This window comes from Nansenia antarctica (assembly GCF_963989245.1).
Source record: "Nansenia antarctica genome assembly, chromosome: 7".
Taxonomy (NCBI): Eukaryota; Metazoa; Chordata; class Actinopteri; order Argentiniformes; family Microstomatidae; genus Nansenia; species Nansenia antarctica.
In genome coordinates this window covers 333,098-350,002 of record NC_137677.1, presented here as the reverse complement: position 1 = coordinate 350,002, position 16,905 = coordinate 333,098, and the positions used below count along the sequence as shown (strand labels likewise).

General features: G+C 49.2%; 3 protein-coding genes and 1 long non-coding RNA gene across 4 annotated transcripts in view; 3 read left to right on the top strand and 1 right to left on the bottom strand.

The window, feature by feature from the left end:
• Window positions 1-3,572: 3,572 nt before the first annotated feature.
• Window positions 3,573-4,062, top strand: LOC308161876 (histone H2B-like; the record flags this gene model as incomplete). Its single annotated transcript, XM_080535954.1, has 2 exons — window positions 3,573-3,826; window positions 3,960-4,062. 2 exons carry the CDS (start codon window positions 3,573-3,575, stop codon window positions 4,060-4,062), a joined length of 357 nt encoding a protein of 118 aa, XP_080392080.1.
• A 1,898-nt stretch (window positions 4,063-5,960) lies between these two features.
• Window positions 5,961-6,421, top strand: LOC308161875 (histone H3.2-like; the record flags this gene model as incomplete). Its single annotated transcript, XM_080535953.1, has 2 exons — window positions 5,961-6,065; window positions 6,179-6,421. The coding sequence occupies 2 exons, from the start codon at window positions 5,961-5,963 to the stop codon at window positions 6,419-6,421; spliced, it is 348 nt and encodes a 115-aa protein (XP_080392079.1).
• Window positions 6,422-9,436: 3,015 nt separating this feature from the next.
• Window positions 9,437-11,523, top strand: LOC308161512. The gene is made up of 3 exons (XR_013937538.1): window positions 9,437-9,570; window positions 10,541-10,630; window positions 11,451-11,523. It is a non-coding gene; the product is annotated as an uncharacterized lncRNA (long non-coding RNA).
• A 3,879-nt stretch (window positions 11,524-15,402) lies between these two features.
• suco (SUN domain containing ossification factor) overlaps window positions 15,403-16,905 on the bottom strand; it is a gene marked incomplete at both ends in the record, with an annotated part of 41,276 nt that continues 39,773 nt past the window's right edge. The window contains 2 exon segments of the mRNA XM_080535952.1: window positions 15,403-15,571; window positions 15,722-16,068. Coding sequence (XP_080392078.1) covers window positions 15,403-15,571; window positions 15,722-16,068 — 516 coding nt within the window.

The window sequence follows — 16,905 nt, the reverse complement described above, 5'->3', positions numbered from 1 at the left end:
CCCCTGAACCTTCAACCTAACCGCAACCACATTTGAATCAATTTGTGGGAGAGACTGCAGAACCTAGGACACATTACAGCAAACAAGGAAACACAACACAAGTGGCCTTTACTCCACAACTGCTAACTCAGTGGCTCATATTCTGCTAAATGTAATTGCGAGAGGATATCACTGAAGGCATATGTGTAAAAAAATTCACAGCCCGCCAGGCCGCCACTGATGTAAAGACATTTAGGCTCGCTGACCTGTCATAAAACTGAGATGAAAAAGCACTAGGGCAGGCAGCTATCACATCTGCCTCACTGAGGGAGGAGGGTCTTAAGCCGCTGTAATTGACGCTCACTCTCCCCCCAATAACCACATGACTTCGAAAAACAGGAGCGTTGTAAAGCAACGACTATGAATCCAGCTGATGGCTGTGAATCCTCTGGACTAACAAGTGTGTTACTGCACACTTGCATCGGAATTACATTGGGAATTGTCTTTTTGGGCAGAACTACTACAAGTGAGAACCAGAACAGCACAACAAGTGGCCACTAGGGTTTGCGGCGTTTCCAGGGTTACCAGGGCCCAGCATTCCCAGTTTCCAGGGTTACCAGGGCCCAGCATTAATGTAATCTAGGAGAAACCAGCCAGCTCGATCTGATCCTGGATAGCAAACAATATTATTCTGATCCAGAATCCAGATTAAATGTTTTGATTGAAAACCTTTTTTCAAATACTGGACCCTGGTCTGAATAGAACCAGACCTGAAAGCAGCAGGTAAATCAGTATCCCTCATCTGTCCACTAGATGGCAGCAGAACCATGACAATCAAGCAATTTTTATCGGGAAAGCTATACGTTTATTGCAGGGTCTATCATCTTTGTTCCTGCTCTGTAGATTCTATCATTCTGATTCTGTACGACTGTACGTCAATTTCATGAAAACAAATGTTGTTTGAAGAACTCCTTAGAAACCACACAGGGCCTAGTTTTCAGAGCTTAATTAATTGCAGCACTAAAATCATCTTGGGGCTCTTTCTGCGTCAGCCATTATAAATTCCACGGTCGGCTTTGGACGAAAGACGATGGCAGGGCAGTGGAGGTTTCGGAGGCCCTCTATTGTGAACAAAGAATGACTTCCAATGGCCCCTGGTCCTAGCATTTGTTTTTCATATGGAGACTGATGGATAGATGATTCATTTGCTTTGGTTAAAGTGTAAACAACACTGTGACAGATTCCAAAAACTTTTATTAGAACATTACAGCAGATACAAAGGTCTATTGCAATCATACACTCTTCCAGAACGGTATGTGTGCTTCAACAACAAACAATAATGCACTTCCCCAAAAGGAAAAAAAGAGAGAAATAAATTAATAGAAAGGGGATGAAGAGGTCTGTAGAGCTGGGTAGAGGGGATGGAGAGGTCTGTACAGGGGGGTAGAGGGGATGAAGAGGTCTGTACAGGGGGGTAGAGGGGATGAAGAGGTCTGTACAGGGGGGTAGAGCTATTCTCATGCTAAAATCGACTGTAAATCCAGATTTTAAAGTTGACATTCTTCCCCGTGGAGCATGCCCCCATAACCTGTGCCCCACCCAAAAAATTTAGCACCAGCCGCCACTGGTCTACAAGCTGCCTGCTTCTTCAGCCAGCTCGTACAGCGTCTTATGTAGCAGGTAGGACGCTTTTAGCCACAACTGCTCCGGCAGCAACCGCACACCGTCTCCAATTGCTTGCCCAAGCCGGCTACAGTGATCACCCGAGGCCCTGGACATCTGGAGGTCTAATGTCTCCTTCTGTTTGTGTAGCAGAGCCAGCTGCTCTTTCATCAGGCCCTCTTCACGGTCCTCCCTCTTCCTCTTCTGTGCCCGGGATGTCGACGGCATTGGGCGTGAAGGTGGGCTTGGGCGTGAAGGTCCATCTGTGTCCGCCTCTGATGAGCTGCTGGTCGAATCTCCAGCCTGTGACTGTGAAAGAAGTTGAAAACAGCTTAGGTTAGTCTTTGTAACTATACATTCATTCACAACCGTCACCATAATCCAGTGTTGAGAGGGACACTGCCTAAACAATCCCTTTCTGCTACATACTACATACATGTGTTTACCATGGTAGCTAGCCTAAACACTACTACATAACTTGAGGTTTATGATACAAAGAACGTTATATTTACCGTGTTCAAATCCATAACATTGTCAAAATGTGACTCTGTCGCCCGGTGTGGTGGAGAGGAGTCTCTGCGGGTCTCCTCGGCGGGTCTCTCTTCCACTTGATCCACTAACCCTCCATTAACCAACCCTAGATCCATGTTTCTCTCTTCCACCTGATCCACTAACCCTCCATTAACCAACCCTTGATCCATGTTTAGATATCTAAATTCACATGTGTAACTTAACCTAACTTTCACTTTGTTTCACATGTGTCTGGCAGCGGAGGAGAGGCGGGAGAAATAAGTCTGAATCGTGTGACGCTGCCAAGCGGACCAATCACAGCTCTTATGGTCTACCAAGCGGACCAATCACAGCTCTTATGGTCTACCAAGCGGACCAATCACAGCTCTTATGGTCTGCGCAGGTGACTGGGTTGTCCTTAGCAGAAGCTCCGCCCTCTTTAATACGCGGTCCTGTGTGAAGGGTGGTCTCAACCACGAAAAAAAGAAAAAAAGAAAATAGAAATTCTATGTTCATTTTTTTTCATTGTATTATTTTTCATTATTTTTATCATTCTATGATCATTCTAATATTCTATAGTATAATATGATATATTATTATCATTCTAAGGGGGAAAAAAAGAAACATTATGTTCCTTTTTTCACAAATTAGTTTTTCTCATTTTTCTATGAAAAATCTCTCCCCCTCCTCCTTCTCTGTCCCCAGGGGGAGAAACCCTGTTTACATCTTTCAATCTTTCAATGTTTCAATGTTTCAATGTTTCAATGTTTCAATGGTTCAATCTTTCAATCTTTCAATCTTTCAATGTTTCAATGTTTCAATGTTTCAATGTTTCAATGGTTCAATGGTTCAATCTTTCAATCTTTCAATCTTTCAATCTTTCAATCTTTCAATCGTTCAATGAGGGAGGTAGAACTAGAATAGATGTGAACACAGGAAAGGTGTCGACCCTGGATCTCACATTGGTTAACTTAATAATAACTGCTGCCATATGGAAGCCAATAGAAAAGGAGACAGGAGGAAGACACCTCCATGTTGTGGGTAGTGAGAAGAACAGGGGAGGAGATAGAAAAGAGGAGGTGGGGTTAGGGTTAGGAGGTAGTGACAGGACCAGGAACAGGACACAGTAACCTGAACAGAACATTCCACATTACAGGACCCAGCAGCATCCAGGAAGAGGAAGAAGAAAGAGAAAGATCACCATGGCAACCAGACAGCCCAGTGGTGAAGCAGCGTGATGGATGTGTGGGGGAGGAGACTCAGGAGCCCGCGCGTGCGCAGATCATTTATGTGTCCGCGAGGCAAGCGTGTGTTTGTTGAGCACCAGAGCCAAGCTGGAAAGCGCGTGTCAGCAGCTGCCTCATTTGCATATCTCCCCCTTCATATACCGGGTAGCTGACCACAGCCCGGCCATCATCACCATGCCTGAGCCAGCGAAGCCAGCGCCCAAGAAGGGCTCCAAGAAAGCCGGCACCAAGACCGCCGGCAAGACCGGCAAGAAGCGCAGAAAGTCCAGGAAGGAGAGCTATGCCATCTACGTGTACAAGGTCCTGAAGCAGGTCCACCCCGACACCGGCATCTCCTCCAAGGCCATGGGAATCATGAACTCCTTCGTCAACGACATCTTCGAGCGCATCGCCGGTGAGTCTTCTCGCCTGGCCCACTACAACAAGCGGTCTTCCATCACCTCCAGGGAGATCCAGACCGCCGTGCGTCTGCTGCTCCCCGGTGACCCTAACCCCAACCCCAACCCCAACCCTAACCCTAACCATAACCCACTACAACAAGCGGTCTACCATCACCTCCAGGGAGATCCAGACCGCCGTGCGTCTGCTGCTCCCCGGTGAGCTGGCCAAGGGCCAAGGGTCCGAGGGCACCAAGGCCGTGACCAAGTACACCAGCTCCAAGTAGACTAAGACCAAGTACACCAGCTCCAAGTAGACTAAGACCAAGTACACCAGCTCCAAGTAGACTAAGACCAAGTACACCAGCTCCAAGTAGTAGCGTTTCTGCCTGCTCCACAAACCCCAAAGGCTCTTTTAAGAGCTGCTCCACAAACCCCAAAGGCTCTTTTAAGAGCTGCTCCACTAACCCCAAAGGCTCTTTTAAGAGCCACCCACCCTTTCAACATGAGACCAATTCCATAGCGGGTTGATCTCGCATGCAACAATGTTGTATTACTTGAACGTGCAGGTGATCTCGCCACACTTTCTCCCTCCTGTCTGTCAAATGAACGGGTAACTGAGCTGTGCACGCATGGCCAATATATATATATTTTTAATATTACTGAGGAATCACTCATCATATATAACCACAATATTAAGATAAATCACATTTAAATCACCATGGAGGTCCTCATTTAACACCCTAAACTGCACAAGTGGCATCGGAACAGCCAACTGAATGTCCTTTCTGTAGATTGTTCTAGCAGTTAGGTGCACAGAAATTAAAAGCGGATTTATCCAATTTAGTGGGGAGCCTCAAGAGTTAACCAAGTCTGAGAACTTTACAGTTGAACCTCATTACCTTGAATTGTAATAATGAGGTTAGGTAAGTAGGGCCTGGAGGACTTTACAGTGGGGGAAATACGTATTCAACATGTTTAACTTAACATATTGCTGTTGCATCTATTCACATGACATTAAGACCAGACATGATATCAACTCAATAAAACCATACAGATGGAGCAATGGTAATAATCCACTGTAGCAATAAAGGGGATGACACAGGAAAGAAGTATTGAACTCTAACTGAAATTTAGTTCAGCCTCATTCCAGTGATGGCTTCAAGATGCTTCAAGATGCTTCAAGATGCTTCAAGATGCTTCAACATGCTTCAACATGCTTGCTGTATGAAAGTGAGTGATGAGGATTTTAGCCGTTCTTCAACACTGAGTCTTTAAGTCTTGAAGATTCCAGGGGGCCTGCTGGTGAATGTTGATCTTCAGTGTCTTCCACACGTTTTATATTGGATTTAAGCTGCCGGTTGACAGTCCAACACCTTTACTTCCTCCCTCTGGAACCAGCTGAGATGTTTTGGGTCGTCGTCCTGCTGGGAGACCAGGATCATCTTCCCTCCTGCTGGGAGACCAGGATCATCTTCCCTGGTCTTCTGGGTTCCACCAGAGTTCCACCGTGTGAAGAGAAGCAGCCCTGTAGGTATGTAGGAACTTTTTTTCATTTTTCAAGAATGTTAGTTTCTTTAGCTGTGTAGTTTGATTAACTTAATACCAATGTCTGGTCTCAATGTAATGTGAATAGCTGCAATAGAAATATGTTGAATTAAACAATTATTGATGTGTTGAATACTTATTTCCCCCACTATATAAAAGGGAGTAATGAAGAGGGAGAAGTTGTTTAGCAAACATCTTTATCCAACGTGACTTGGAACCCTAACCCTAACACCAAATACATTTGACGTAAGTGAATCATCTAATCAGATGCATGTTTCTGTGATTTGGTAAGTAACATAGATTTTGTCTTTCCAGAATTACAAACAAAGTGAATGCAGACTGTAGCTCAGAAAGAGCCTGGTCAGTCATGGGGGTAATAGCATACTGTACAACAGTAGCTCTGAAGCCTGTTTGGGGGAAGGGCCGAACATAGGAAGCGGCAGGATTCAGGTGTTTGAATTTGGCGGCAATGACGTGGACGGGGCTCGTGTCCAATGGCAGCCGGAGAAGGAGGAGACAACCAGCCAATGAGCTCGTCTATAGTCGCCAACCAATCGGAGCACGACTGGGGCTTTATAAATGTAACACTTTCTTTGTAGACTGGCTACACTCCAACTGAACGTAGGAAGTCAGCGCCATGGCCAGAACCAAGCAAACCGCTCGTAAGTCCACCGGTGGCAAAGCCCCCAGGAAGCAGCTCGCCACCAAGGCTGCCCGCAAAAGCGCCCCGGCGACCGGCGGCGTGAAGAAGCCTCACCGCTACAGGCCCGGTTAGGGGTTAGGGTTAGGGGTTAGGGTTAGGGTTAGGGTTACAGGCCCGGCACCGTGGCTCTGAGGGAGATCCGTCGTTACCAGAAGTCCACCGAGCTGCTGATCCGCAAGCTGCCCTTCCAGCGCCTGGTGAGAGAAATCGCCCATGATTTCAAGACCGACCTGCGCTTCCAGAGCTCTGCTGTGATGGCCCTGCAGGAGGCCAGCGAGGCCTACCTGGTCGGTCTGTTCGAGGACACCAACCTGTGCGCCATCCACGCCAAGAGGGTCACCATCATGCCCAAAGACATCCAGCTGGCCCGCCGTATCCGTGGAGAGCGCGCCTAAGATGACCACCCTGATCTAAGAGTAAATCCCCAAAGGCTCTTAAGAGCCACCTCAATATCTCCCTCAGAGACGAGTTTCCATTTACCACCCGTGTCGAGCATGAGTCTCTATTATATGGAGTTATCTATTATAGAGCATGAGTCTCTATTATATGGAGTTATCTATTATAGGTCCTACGACTTCAATGAGGATCCAGCAGGGACTGTGGCGACACAGTAACTGAAATACATGTAGGCCAACTCACAATAGCAAAAGGCCTAAATGTGTAACAATGAAAAGGAGTTCATGTAAATAATACGAAGTGAACGAGGGCCTTTATTCTGGAGACCACGGAAATAAAGAAGTTCTTTGATTTACTTCTGCTAAAGCTTAATGGCGCTCTGAGGATATCTAGTGGCCAATATGCGGTACACACATTGGTTGCTCTTAAAATAGATGATGTATATAATATGTAATATCGATGGTTCCTAACGCGTTCTGCGTCCTGATCCAAGGTCGTTCCAAACTCAAGGTAAATGTCCAGGTTACACCTTAACTGCTCCTCCTGAGACACCTTCTGCCCCCCAGCACTGCGTCTCCTGAAGACGTCCGCTTCCCCCTCTACTGTGTCCCCTAAAAACTTATATCGCCCCCTTGTACTGTTTCTCTGTTCCTCCAGTATTAAAAAAAAATATATATAATAATAATACTTTTTAAAAAAAAAGTTTTAGAAGAAGGTTTCTCCTATCAATGGCCCCGGGCCTGAGCTAGATTACTCTTCCTGCTACGACTGGTGGATTGATGATTCACTTGCTTAGTATTCAAATGTATTGATTGTAAGTCGCTTTGGAATAAGGCGTCTGCTAAATGCCAAACATGTATGTAATATGTCATATGTAATATCCTGATCCAAGGTCGTTCCAAACTCAAAGGTAAATGTCCAGTTCTGCTGCCTTCTGGTCTGATTAACATGTTGGCAGCATACTTTACCAGATTATGGCCTGTTTACATTTAAGTGCCAAATATTTTTTGAATTACGTATTTTAAGGAAACCGTTCTAAATCATTTATATGCGCAACTTTAGAAATGTGTATGTTATGTACGTTATGGTTTTTTTGTTGTTTAGTTTAGTTTTTTTTAAACAACTATTGACCGCAGAGCGCCTTTGAAGACCACCAGAGCGTTACATATTCCATTGTCAGTGAACGACCATTCAGAGTCTATGGGGTTTGACAGGCAGGTGAAATGGCCCCATCAGTGTTTTGTTTAAACAGACAATGATTAGGGTTAGGGTTAACCCGTTAATGATTGACTCACTTTCAAAAACTCTTCTCCTGACCTGCGCGTCCGACCTCTCGACCAATCTGCAGGCACCTGTGTTCTAGCTGGAGGGTTAGGGTTAGGGTTAACCTGTATTCTAGCTGGGGTTCGTTGACATGTTTGGCATGGCAGACAACTTTATCCAAAGCGACTTACAACAAATACATTTGTCTAAGTAAGTGAATCATCTATCCGTCATCGTAAGAAAAAGTAATCTACCGTATGCTATGACCAGGGGCCATTGGCAGTTACAATGCTAGAAGAAGCTAATTACTTTATTATTATTATTATTATTATTATTATTATTATTATTAATAATAATATTCATTTATTTCGTTCTCACGTAGCAGATGTCGCTAGCTTTAACAGTTTAGTCGATGTAGCCAGAGTTAGCAGCTAGGTTAAACGTCAATAGAGTTGTGGACATGATGGTAACTATGGACATGATGGTAACTAAGGACATGATGTAACTAAGGACATGATGTAACTAAGGACATGATGTAACTATGGACATGATGTAACTATGGACATGATGTAACTATGGACATGTAACTAAGGACATGATGTAACTATGGACATGATGTAACTAAGGACATGATGTAACTAAGGACATGATGTAACTATGGACATGTAACTAAGGACATGATGTAACTATGGACATGATGTAACTAAGGACATGATGTAACTAAGGACATGATGTAACTATGGACATGATGTAACTAAGGACATGATGTAACTAAGGACATGATGTAACTAAGGACATGATGTAACTAAGGACATGATGTAACTAACTGTCCCATATTGGTCCCATGTTGGATGGTAACTACCTGTCCTATAATACCTCCAGACCGAGGTTAAACGTCAATAGAGATGTGGACATGATGGTAACTATGGACATGATGTAACTAAGGACATGATGTAACTAAGGACATGATGGTAACTATAATCCTATCATCCCTCCAGACCTTATCCAAAGCGACTTACAACAAATACATTTGTCTAAGTAAGTGAATCATCTATCCGTCATCGTAAGAAAAAGTAATCTACCGTATGCTATGACCAGGGGCCATTGGCAGTTACAATGCTAGAAGAAGCTAATTACTTTATTATAATAATAATTAATATTATTATTAATAATAATATTCATTTATTTCGTTCTCACGTAGCAGATGTAGCTAGCTTTAACAGTTTAGTCGATGTAGCCAGAGTTAGCAGCTACTTCGATTGATAACTTCCATCCGCGAGGTTAAACATCAATAGAGATGTGGACATGATGGTAACTATGGACATGATGTAACTATGGACATGATGTAACTATGGACATGATGTAACTATGGACATGATGTAACTAAGGACATGATGGTAACTAAGGATATGATGTAACTAAGGACATGATGGTAACTAAGGATATGATGTAACTAAGGACATGATGGTAACTATGGACATGATGTAACTAAGGACATGATGGTAACTAAGGATATGATGTAACTAAGGACATGATGGTAACTAAGGATATGATGTAACTAAGGACATGATGGTAACTATGGACATGATGTGACTATGGACATGATGTAACTACCTGTCCCATAGTGGACCTATATTGGATGGTAACTACCTGTCCTATATTGGACCTATATTGGATGGTAACTACCTGTCCTATCATCCCTCCAGACCAGGCGCAGGAGCTGCTGGTGATGGAGCGCCGGGCGCGGGCCAGTGAGAGCCAGGTCAGGGAGCTGCGCGGGACCGTGGAGGAGCTGAGGGAGGCGCTGCAGCAGCAGAGCGCCGCGCTGGGCGTCACGGAGAACATCCTGCAGTTCTACAAGAACAAGGTGGAGCAACTGGAGAGGGTGAGACACCTTAACCCTTCTAACCCTGTACCCCGCCTTCTAACACCTCCTAACCCTGTACCCCGCCTCCTAACACCTCCTAACCCTGTACCCCGCCTCCTAACACCTCCTAACCCTGTACCCCGCCTCCTAACACCTCCTAACCCTGTACCCCGCCTCCTAACACCTCCTAACCCTGTACCCCGCCTCCTAACACCTCCTAACCCTGTACCCCGCCTCCTAACACCTCCTAACCCTGTACCCCGCCTCCTAACACCTCCTAACCCTGTACCCCGCCTCCTAACACCTCCTAACCCTGTACCCCGCCTTCTAACACCTCCTAACCCTGTACCCCGCCTTCTAACACCTCCTAACCCTGTACCCCGCCTTCTAACACCTCCTAACCCTGTACCCCGCCTCCTAACACCTCCTAACCCTGTACCCCGCCTCCTAACACCTCCTAACCCTGTACCCCGCCTCCTAACACCTCCTAACCCTGTACCCCACCTCCTAACCCTGTACCCCGCCTCCTAACACCTCCTAACCCTGTACCCCGCCTCCTAACACCTCCTAACCCTGTACCCCGCCTCCTAACCCTGTACCCCGCCTTCTAACACCTCCTAACCCTGTACCCCACCTCCTAACCCTGTACCCCGCCTCCTAACACCTCCTAACCCTGTACCCCGCCTTCTAACACCTCCTAACCCTGTACCCCGCCTCCTAACACCTCCTAACCCTGTACCCCGCCTCCTAACCCTGTACCCCGCCTTCTAACACCTCCTAACCCTGTACCCCGCCTTCTAACACCTCCTAACCCTGTACCCCGCCTTCGTACCCTGTACCCCGCCATGTAACACGTTACTGTTTGCTGTAGCTATGAGGTCATGTTCTGTGTGTATATTTGCCAGTATAGTTCAGGTTTTAAACTGAATGGTTTTACCATAATAGAAGACTAGTGTATAAAGACAGTCGATGTTCCCCTGTGTGTCAGAGAAGTGAACGGTGGCGTTCGCAGCTTGTCTGAGCGCTCCACCGGGACCTGTCGGCCCTGACCTCAGCCACGCCGACACCCCGTCTACAGGTACGGCTGACACACACCAACATACACACCCCATCTACAGGTACGGCTGACACACACCAACACACACATATGAATGAGCATGAATCATTTAGAATAAAAAAAAATACAAACAAAGGTTATCTTCTTGGATTCTGGAGGAAGAACACAATAAGCCATTAAACAGATGCTGTGGTCCTCTCATAGGGCTTTCACACCGGCAAAGAACCGTGCCGGTTCGCGTTCGGAAACCTCTGAACGTTGACGCTGTCTGGTTTCCGAACGCGAACGCGAACCGTCACGGTTCTTTGCCGGTGTGAAAGCCCTATCAGTCAGACCAGGGGTGGTCAGCTAGGGACGGTGGGGGGTCAGCTAGGGACGGTGGGGGGTCAGCTAGGGACGGTGGGGGGTCAGCTACAGGGACGGTGGGGGGTCAGCTACAGGGACGGTGGGGGGTCAGCTACAGGGACGGTGGGGGGTCAGCTACAGGGACGGTGGGGGGTCAGCTACAGGGACGGTGGGGGGTCAGCTACAGGGACGGTGGGGGGTCAGCTACAGGGACGGTGGGGGGTCAGCTACAGGGACGGTGGGGGGTCAGCTACAGGGACGGTGGGGGGTCAGCTACAGGGACGGTGGGGGGTCAGCTACAGGGACGGTGGGGGGTCAGCTACAGGGACGGTGGGGGGTCAGCTACAGGGACGGTGGGGGGTCAGCTACAGGGACGGTGGGGGGTCAGCTACAGGGACGGTGGGGGGTCAGCTACAGGGACGGTGGGGGGTCAGCTACAGGGTTAGGGTTCACCACTACTAACTGTGATGTTGATCTCTCTGCTTTCCTGATACAGGATTCTTCACAGCGCCAGTGAGAGGAGAGTCTGCTACTTCAGATTCAACTGCCAACAACAGCTCATCATGGGTTAATGTGTAACAGCTCATCATGGGTCATGTGACCGTATCAGGATAACCAGCAGATGATAACCCAGCAGGGAGTCAGCGTGTCTCCAGGCTGGTTCTACAGGCTGGTTCTCCTGCTCTGATCCCTGTGGGAAGAGAATCTGTCTGATGAACTCAGATGAAAAGTGTCCAGAGTTCCAAGAGCTTCTAATGTTCTTCTGACAACTTTCCATTAAACTTGACTAAGAACAAACAACAACAACAACAACACTGACTTCCTGTGATGTTTTAGAGGCGTGTCTTTGATAAGAGTCTGTCCGTGGGTGTTGGGGGTAGTGTGTCAGTGGGGGTCACCAGACTCGGGGCTCCATTTGAAGGCTTACGCTGCGGGGTGGGTCCCTGCCTGGAGCCTGTCTGTTTGGGGGGGGGTTAGGGGAGGGTAATCACATTAATGCATGACAGGAAAACTTGGTTGGCTGGGGCTGCACGCTACTCTTTTATCCAGCAGGGGGGGCTGCTGAGGCTCCTGCTACCAGAGTCCCTGTGCCTCCTCTATCCCCTTCTCTCCATCTCTCTCCTTTCTCCTTCTCTCCTCTCTCTCCTTTCTCCTTCTCTCCTTCTCTCCTTTCTCCTTCTCTCCTCTCTCTCCTTTCTCCTTCTCTCCTTTCTCCTTCTCTCCTCTCTCTCCTTTCTCCTTCTCTCCTTCTCTCCTCCCCTCCTCATCTTCCCTTCTTTCTCCCCTCCTTCCTCTTCCCTTCTTTCCCTCCTTCCTGTGAATATGTCAGACGGGGGAAAGCAGATGACGGACAGCTCAGTTGAAAGAAAACAAAATGTTTTATTTAGAAATTCACAGTTTTTTCTAACGGCGACTACATGTTCGTAGTTACACTCCTCCTGCTCCAACACTGTGCAGCTCTTCCTCAGAGTCATCAGAGAGAGGGAGCGAGAAAGAAAGAAAGAAAGAGAGAGAGAAGATTTGAAAGAAAGCACTTGACATACAAGGTATAGTATAGAAAAAAAAAAGAAAGGCATGAGGAGTTATACAAAGTGCACACTGAGCTCCTAGACAACAGGGGGCGATCTCTAATCATTGTGTTGTGGGATACGCCGATTCAAAGTAGTCTCTCCCTTGCCCGCGCGCACACACACACACACACAACACACACACACACGTCAAAGAGAACAACATAGTGACACTCTCGCATGCATACAAACCTCCCACACGCTCGCATACCAGAACAGTTCATACACGTTCACAAGAAACAAAGGGGGTACAAAAACAAAAAGAAGGTCATGATTCTCTGGGGGGAGGGGGGGGTGAATGGTGCATTCCGAAACCCATCCTCAAAACATTCCCTTTATTTAATAGATCCATAACATTTTTCCTCTTTAGGGACCACGGCCTCCAGGGTTAGGGTTAGGGTCAGACGTACAGGGTTAGGGTTAGGGTACGTCACTGAAACAACATGACTGAATGAATGCAGAGACACGGCAGACGGTCAGGATCACGCGTGTCGCCTCTCTGCACGGAAGTGGTTAATAAAACATCTGTGTTAAGAAGCTCGGACCCCACATAGGCTTTGTGAACAGACCCGTGGTAAGGTTAGAGGTTAGAGGTCAGAGTTGAGTGTAGGGGGGAGGGGGGGGGGTCTGGTCTTTAGAGGTAATGGAGATATAGAGGGAGTGTGGTGTTTTACTATCTTACAAAGAGGCCATTCTCTGTCTCGAGCAGTCGGCTACCAACCCAACATAGAGCCTGTCAGAACACACACACACCTACACAGATTACACACACACACACACACACACACACACACACAGAAAGACATGCCCACGTACAGTCCAACCTCCTATCTTCCTTACGGTCACTTCCCAGAGGCCCCTGGGCCAACAGAAGGTACCCTACTCTCCTGCCTGGTCAGTGTGTTGGATGTGTCCATGTGACCCAGCTGCTACGGTGGTGGAGGTCCTCCTGTATGAGGCGCTACCTCAGACCATCCAGACAGAAAAAAAAAAAGAAAGAAAAGAAAACCACCTATCGTGCGTCGCCTCTCGCTGTGATATAAATAAAGTTTGAACAAAAAAACGTGGACAACTGAACAAGTGCGTGGTCCGGCCAGAGAAGAATATACAGCATGCTACGGTACCATGACAACGTGTGCGTCTGTGTGGGCGTGTGTGTGTGCGTGTGTGTGTGTGTTTATTGCAACAAGTATTATTATCTGTAACGTGATCACACACCCCTGGGACCTGGACCAGACCTGACCCAGGCGGACCGGCGTTTAAATAAATAAATAGATAAATAAGACTGCTCTCTCAGCAGCGCCCCCTGCAGGGCCCCGGGGGTGTGGCGGAAGAGGGGAGGAGGGGAGGAGGGGTGTGGCGGAGGAGGGGAGGACGCCTCTGAGGCCTGTTCCCCCTTAATGCTTCACATGAGGACCGAGGGAGGCTGACTGACCCCCGACCCTGAGGTGACCTCCGACCCCAGACCCTGAGGTGACCCTAACCCTAACCCCCCCCATAGCTGCTGCTGGGTGTGTTCTGGTGCAGGGTTAGGGTTACCAGGGTTACCAGGGTTACCAGGCTGCAGCAGCTCTCAGGCTCTGGTGGGTCGACACAGTTCAATTAAATAGAACAGAAGAACGCAGGGCTGGATTCTACCTCCCGTATGTGTGTGTGTGTGTGTGTGTGTGTGTCTGTGTGTGTGTGTGTGTGTGTGTGTGTGTGTGTCTGTGTGTAATATACATGTAGTTCGGGCCCAGCCTGAACTACCCTTCAAGGTCTGTCTGATGAGAGAACAGAAATGTAAACCAGTACGACTTATAAATAACCTCCACTGTATTAGAGGTGGAGTCAGATGGGCCACAGACAGACAGACAGACAGGCAGACAGGCAGACAGGCAGACAGACAGACAGACAGACAGGCAGACAAGCAGACAGACAGACAGGCAGACAGACAGACAGGCAGACAGACAGGCAGGCAGACAGGCAGACAGACAGGCAGACAGGCAGACAGGCAGACAGACAGGCAGACAGACAGGCAGGCAGACAGGCAGGCAGACAGACAGGCAGACAGACAGGCAGGCAGACAGACAGACAGACAGACAGACAGTCCACCCTGTGTGTGGTTCTTCATTCAGCTGCGTTAATGAGGGTTGGTTTGGACTGCCTGAGAGAGAGGGGGCCTGTGGTATGTGAAGGGTTAACTCTCATGGTCCCAGACACGCGACAGCAGCAGTAGTGTTAGAGTTGAACAATAGACAGAGTGAACAGAATGTGGAAGTGGAGGACAAAATGGAGGGAGGAGGAGGAGGAGGAGAAGGGGGGGGGGGGGTAAGTAGAGAAGTAGATCGTCCTGCTGCACAGTTTCTTTCACTGCGCCGCATCTCATCTGTACGAGCAGCTTCACACCCCAGAGGCCCAAGGAGAGGCAGGGGACTAGAGTTGGAGCTCAGCCCAGCTAGCAGCCCTCCTCTCTGACGCCCACCTCTGATGGAGCCATGTGCTTGTCCTGTAGAAAAACAGCTCACCTGCAGTTCATGTCTATATTCAGAGGGTCACACCCCACCATGTCTCTCTCCAGAGAACAGGAAACTAATGGAACAATCCTTCCATCCTTCAGTCTTTTTTCGTCCTTTTCTTTTTTTCGTCCCTCAGTCAGAACAGAGAAAAAAATTAAAAAGGCACGTGACCATGGAGAGGTCTCTGATTGGTGGGGGCTGCGGAGGGGCGGGTTGTTGCTGGGCGACTGTTGCCTTGGTGTCCCACTGAGGCCCGGGGGGGTTCATGGGAAATGTGGTTCTGTGATGCGGCGAGACCACACCCCCTTCACTCCACCCTCACTCAGTCATCTACGAGGGTGTGTGTGTGAGTGTGTGTGTGTGTGTGTGTATATAGATAGATTCAGACGTGTCCTGTGACTCCCATGCTCCCCAGGCTCATCTCCTTGTTTCCCTTCATCAGCTGCGTCAGGTTGGGCAGAGACGCGCCGCCCCCCGGCTGCCTGGAGGAGAAGTGCAGCTCTGTCTGACGGGACCTCCGCCGCTTCACCCAACGCTTCTCCTGACGCGACCTGGAGGGAGGGAGGGGGAGGGAGGGAGGGAGGGGGAGGGAGGGAGGGAGGGGGAGGGAACGGGAGAGGGGGTGGGCCCGGCCGTTACACAGGCCGGCGAGGGAGGAGGAGGGGGGGAGGAAGGGGGAGGAGGAAGGGGGGAGGCCCGACGTAGGAAGATGGCCGACGTAGGACTCCTCAGAGTGGGAGGAGGAGGAGGAGGAGGAGGAGGAAGAGGAGCTGCTGCTCTCCGAGGGGGAGGCCCTGGAGGAGCAGGAGGAGTAGGCCGGGGGAGGAGGGGGCGGGGGGGGAGGCGGGGGGGGAGGCAGGGCGGGAGGAGGGGGGGTGGGAGGCGACGGGGAGGGGAGGAAGAGGAGGAGGTCGGTGCCGTCGCCGTTGCACTTGGGGACGCCGTTGGCCAGCGGAGCAGAGGAGGGGGGGGCGGGGGAGGGGGGCGCCATCAGGCTCTCAGCCTCCGTAGAGACCTCCACCACCGCCTTCACCTTACACCTCTTCTTCTGTAGAGAGGGGGGGGGGAGAGAGAGGGAGGGAGGGAGAGAGGGAGAGAGAGAGAGAGAGGGAGGGAGGGAGGGAGAGAGAGAGAGAGGGAGGGAGAGAGAGAGGGAGAGAGAGAGAGAGGGAGGGGAGGGGGGAGGAGAGAGATTGATAAACAGAACAGGGTACAAAGCCAAACCTCAGACAGACAGATAATCTCCTCTACAGCGTTAACCACTTCTGCTGCTCCGCCACCAGGAGGCGCCACACAGGGACGGCCATCACCTCCGCTCCACGCTTTAATTTGTTTTGTGCGTCTGGAAAAAGAGTGTGATTGGGTTCCACTACGAGGGTGGCACACACAGGGCAGGGCGGGGCGGAGAGCATGATGGGAAGGGAGGGATGGTCTTATTCTTCTTCAATTTTAAAGTCCATCTGGAGATTGTAAAAAAATAATAATCCGGGGCACGATGGCGCCATCTAGTGGTGGTCAGCAGACTGACCTGAGACACCGGAGATGACTTCATGATGCTACGAGAGCCAATCAGGCGGCAGTAAATCACCCATGTTTGATTTCCAACCCCCTAAACCACCCCAGACGCGCCCTCTAGTGGTGAGAGCCCAGATGTGATGGAGTAGAGCTGCTGTGACAGACGCTGCCTGCCTGCCTCTGCTGGGCCGCTGCCATGGCAACCCAGTCAGCAGAGAAGCAGAGAAGTGGTTAACCTGAGGGACACCTGACTAGAGGGCCGAGTCCCAACACTCCTCAACAGCCTCCTCCTCTCCTCCTCTCCTTTCCTCTCCTCCTCTCCTCTCCTCTCCTCTCCTTTCCTCTCCTCTCCTCCTCTCCTTCTCTCTCC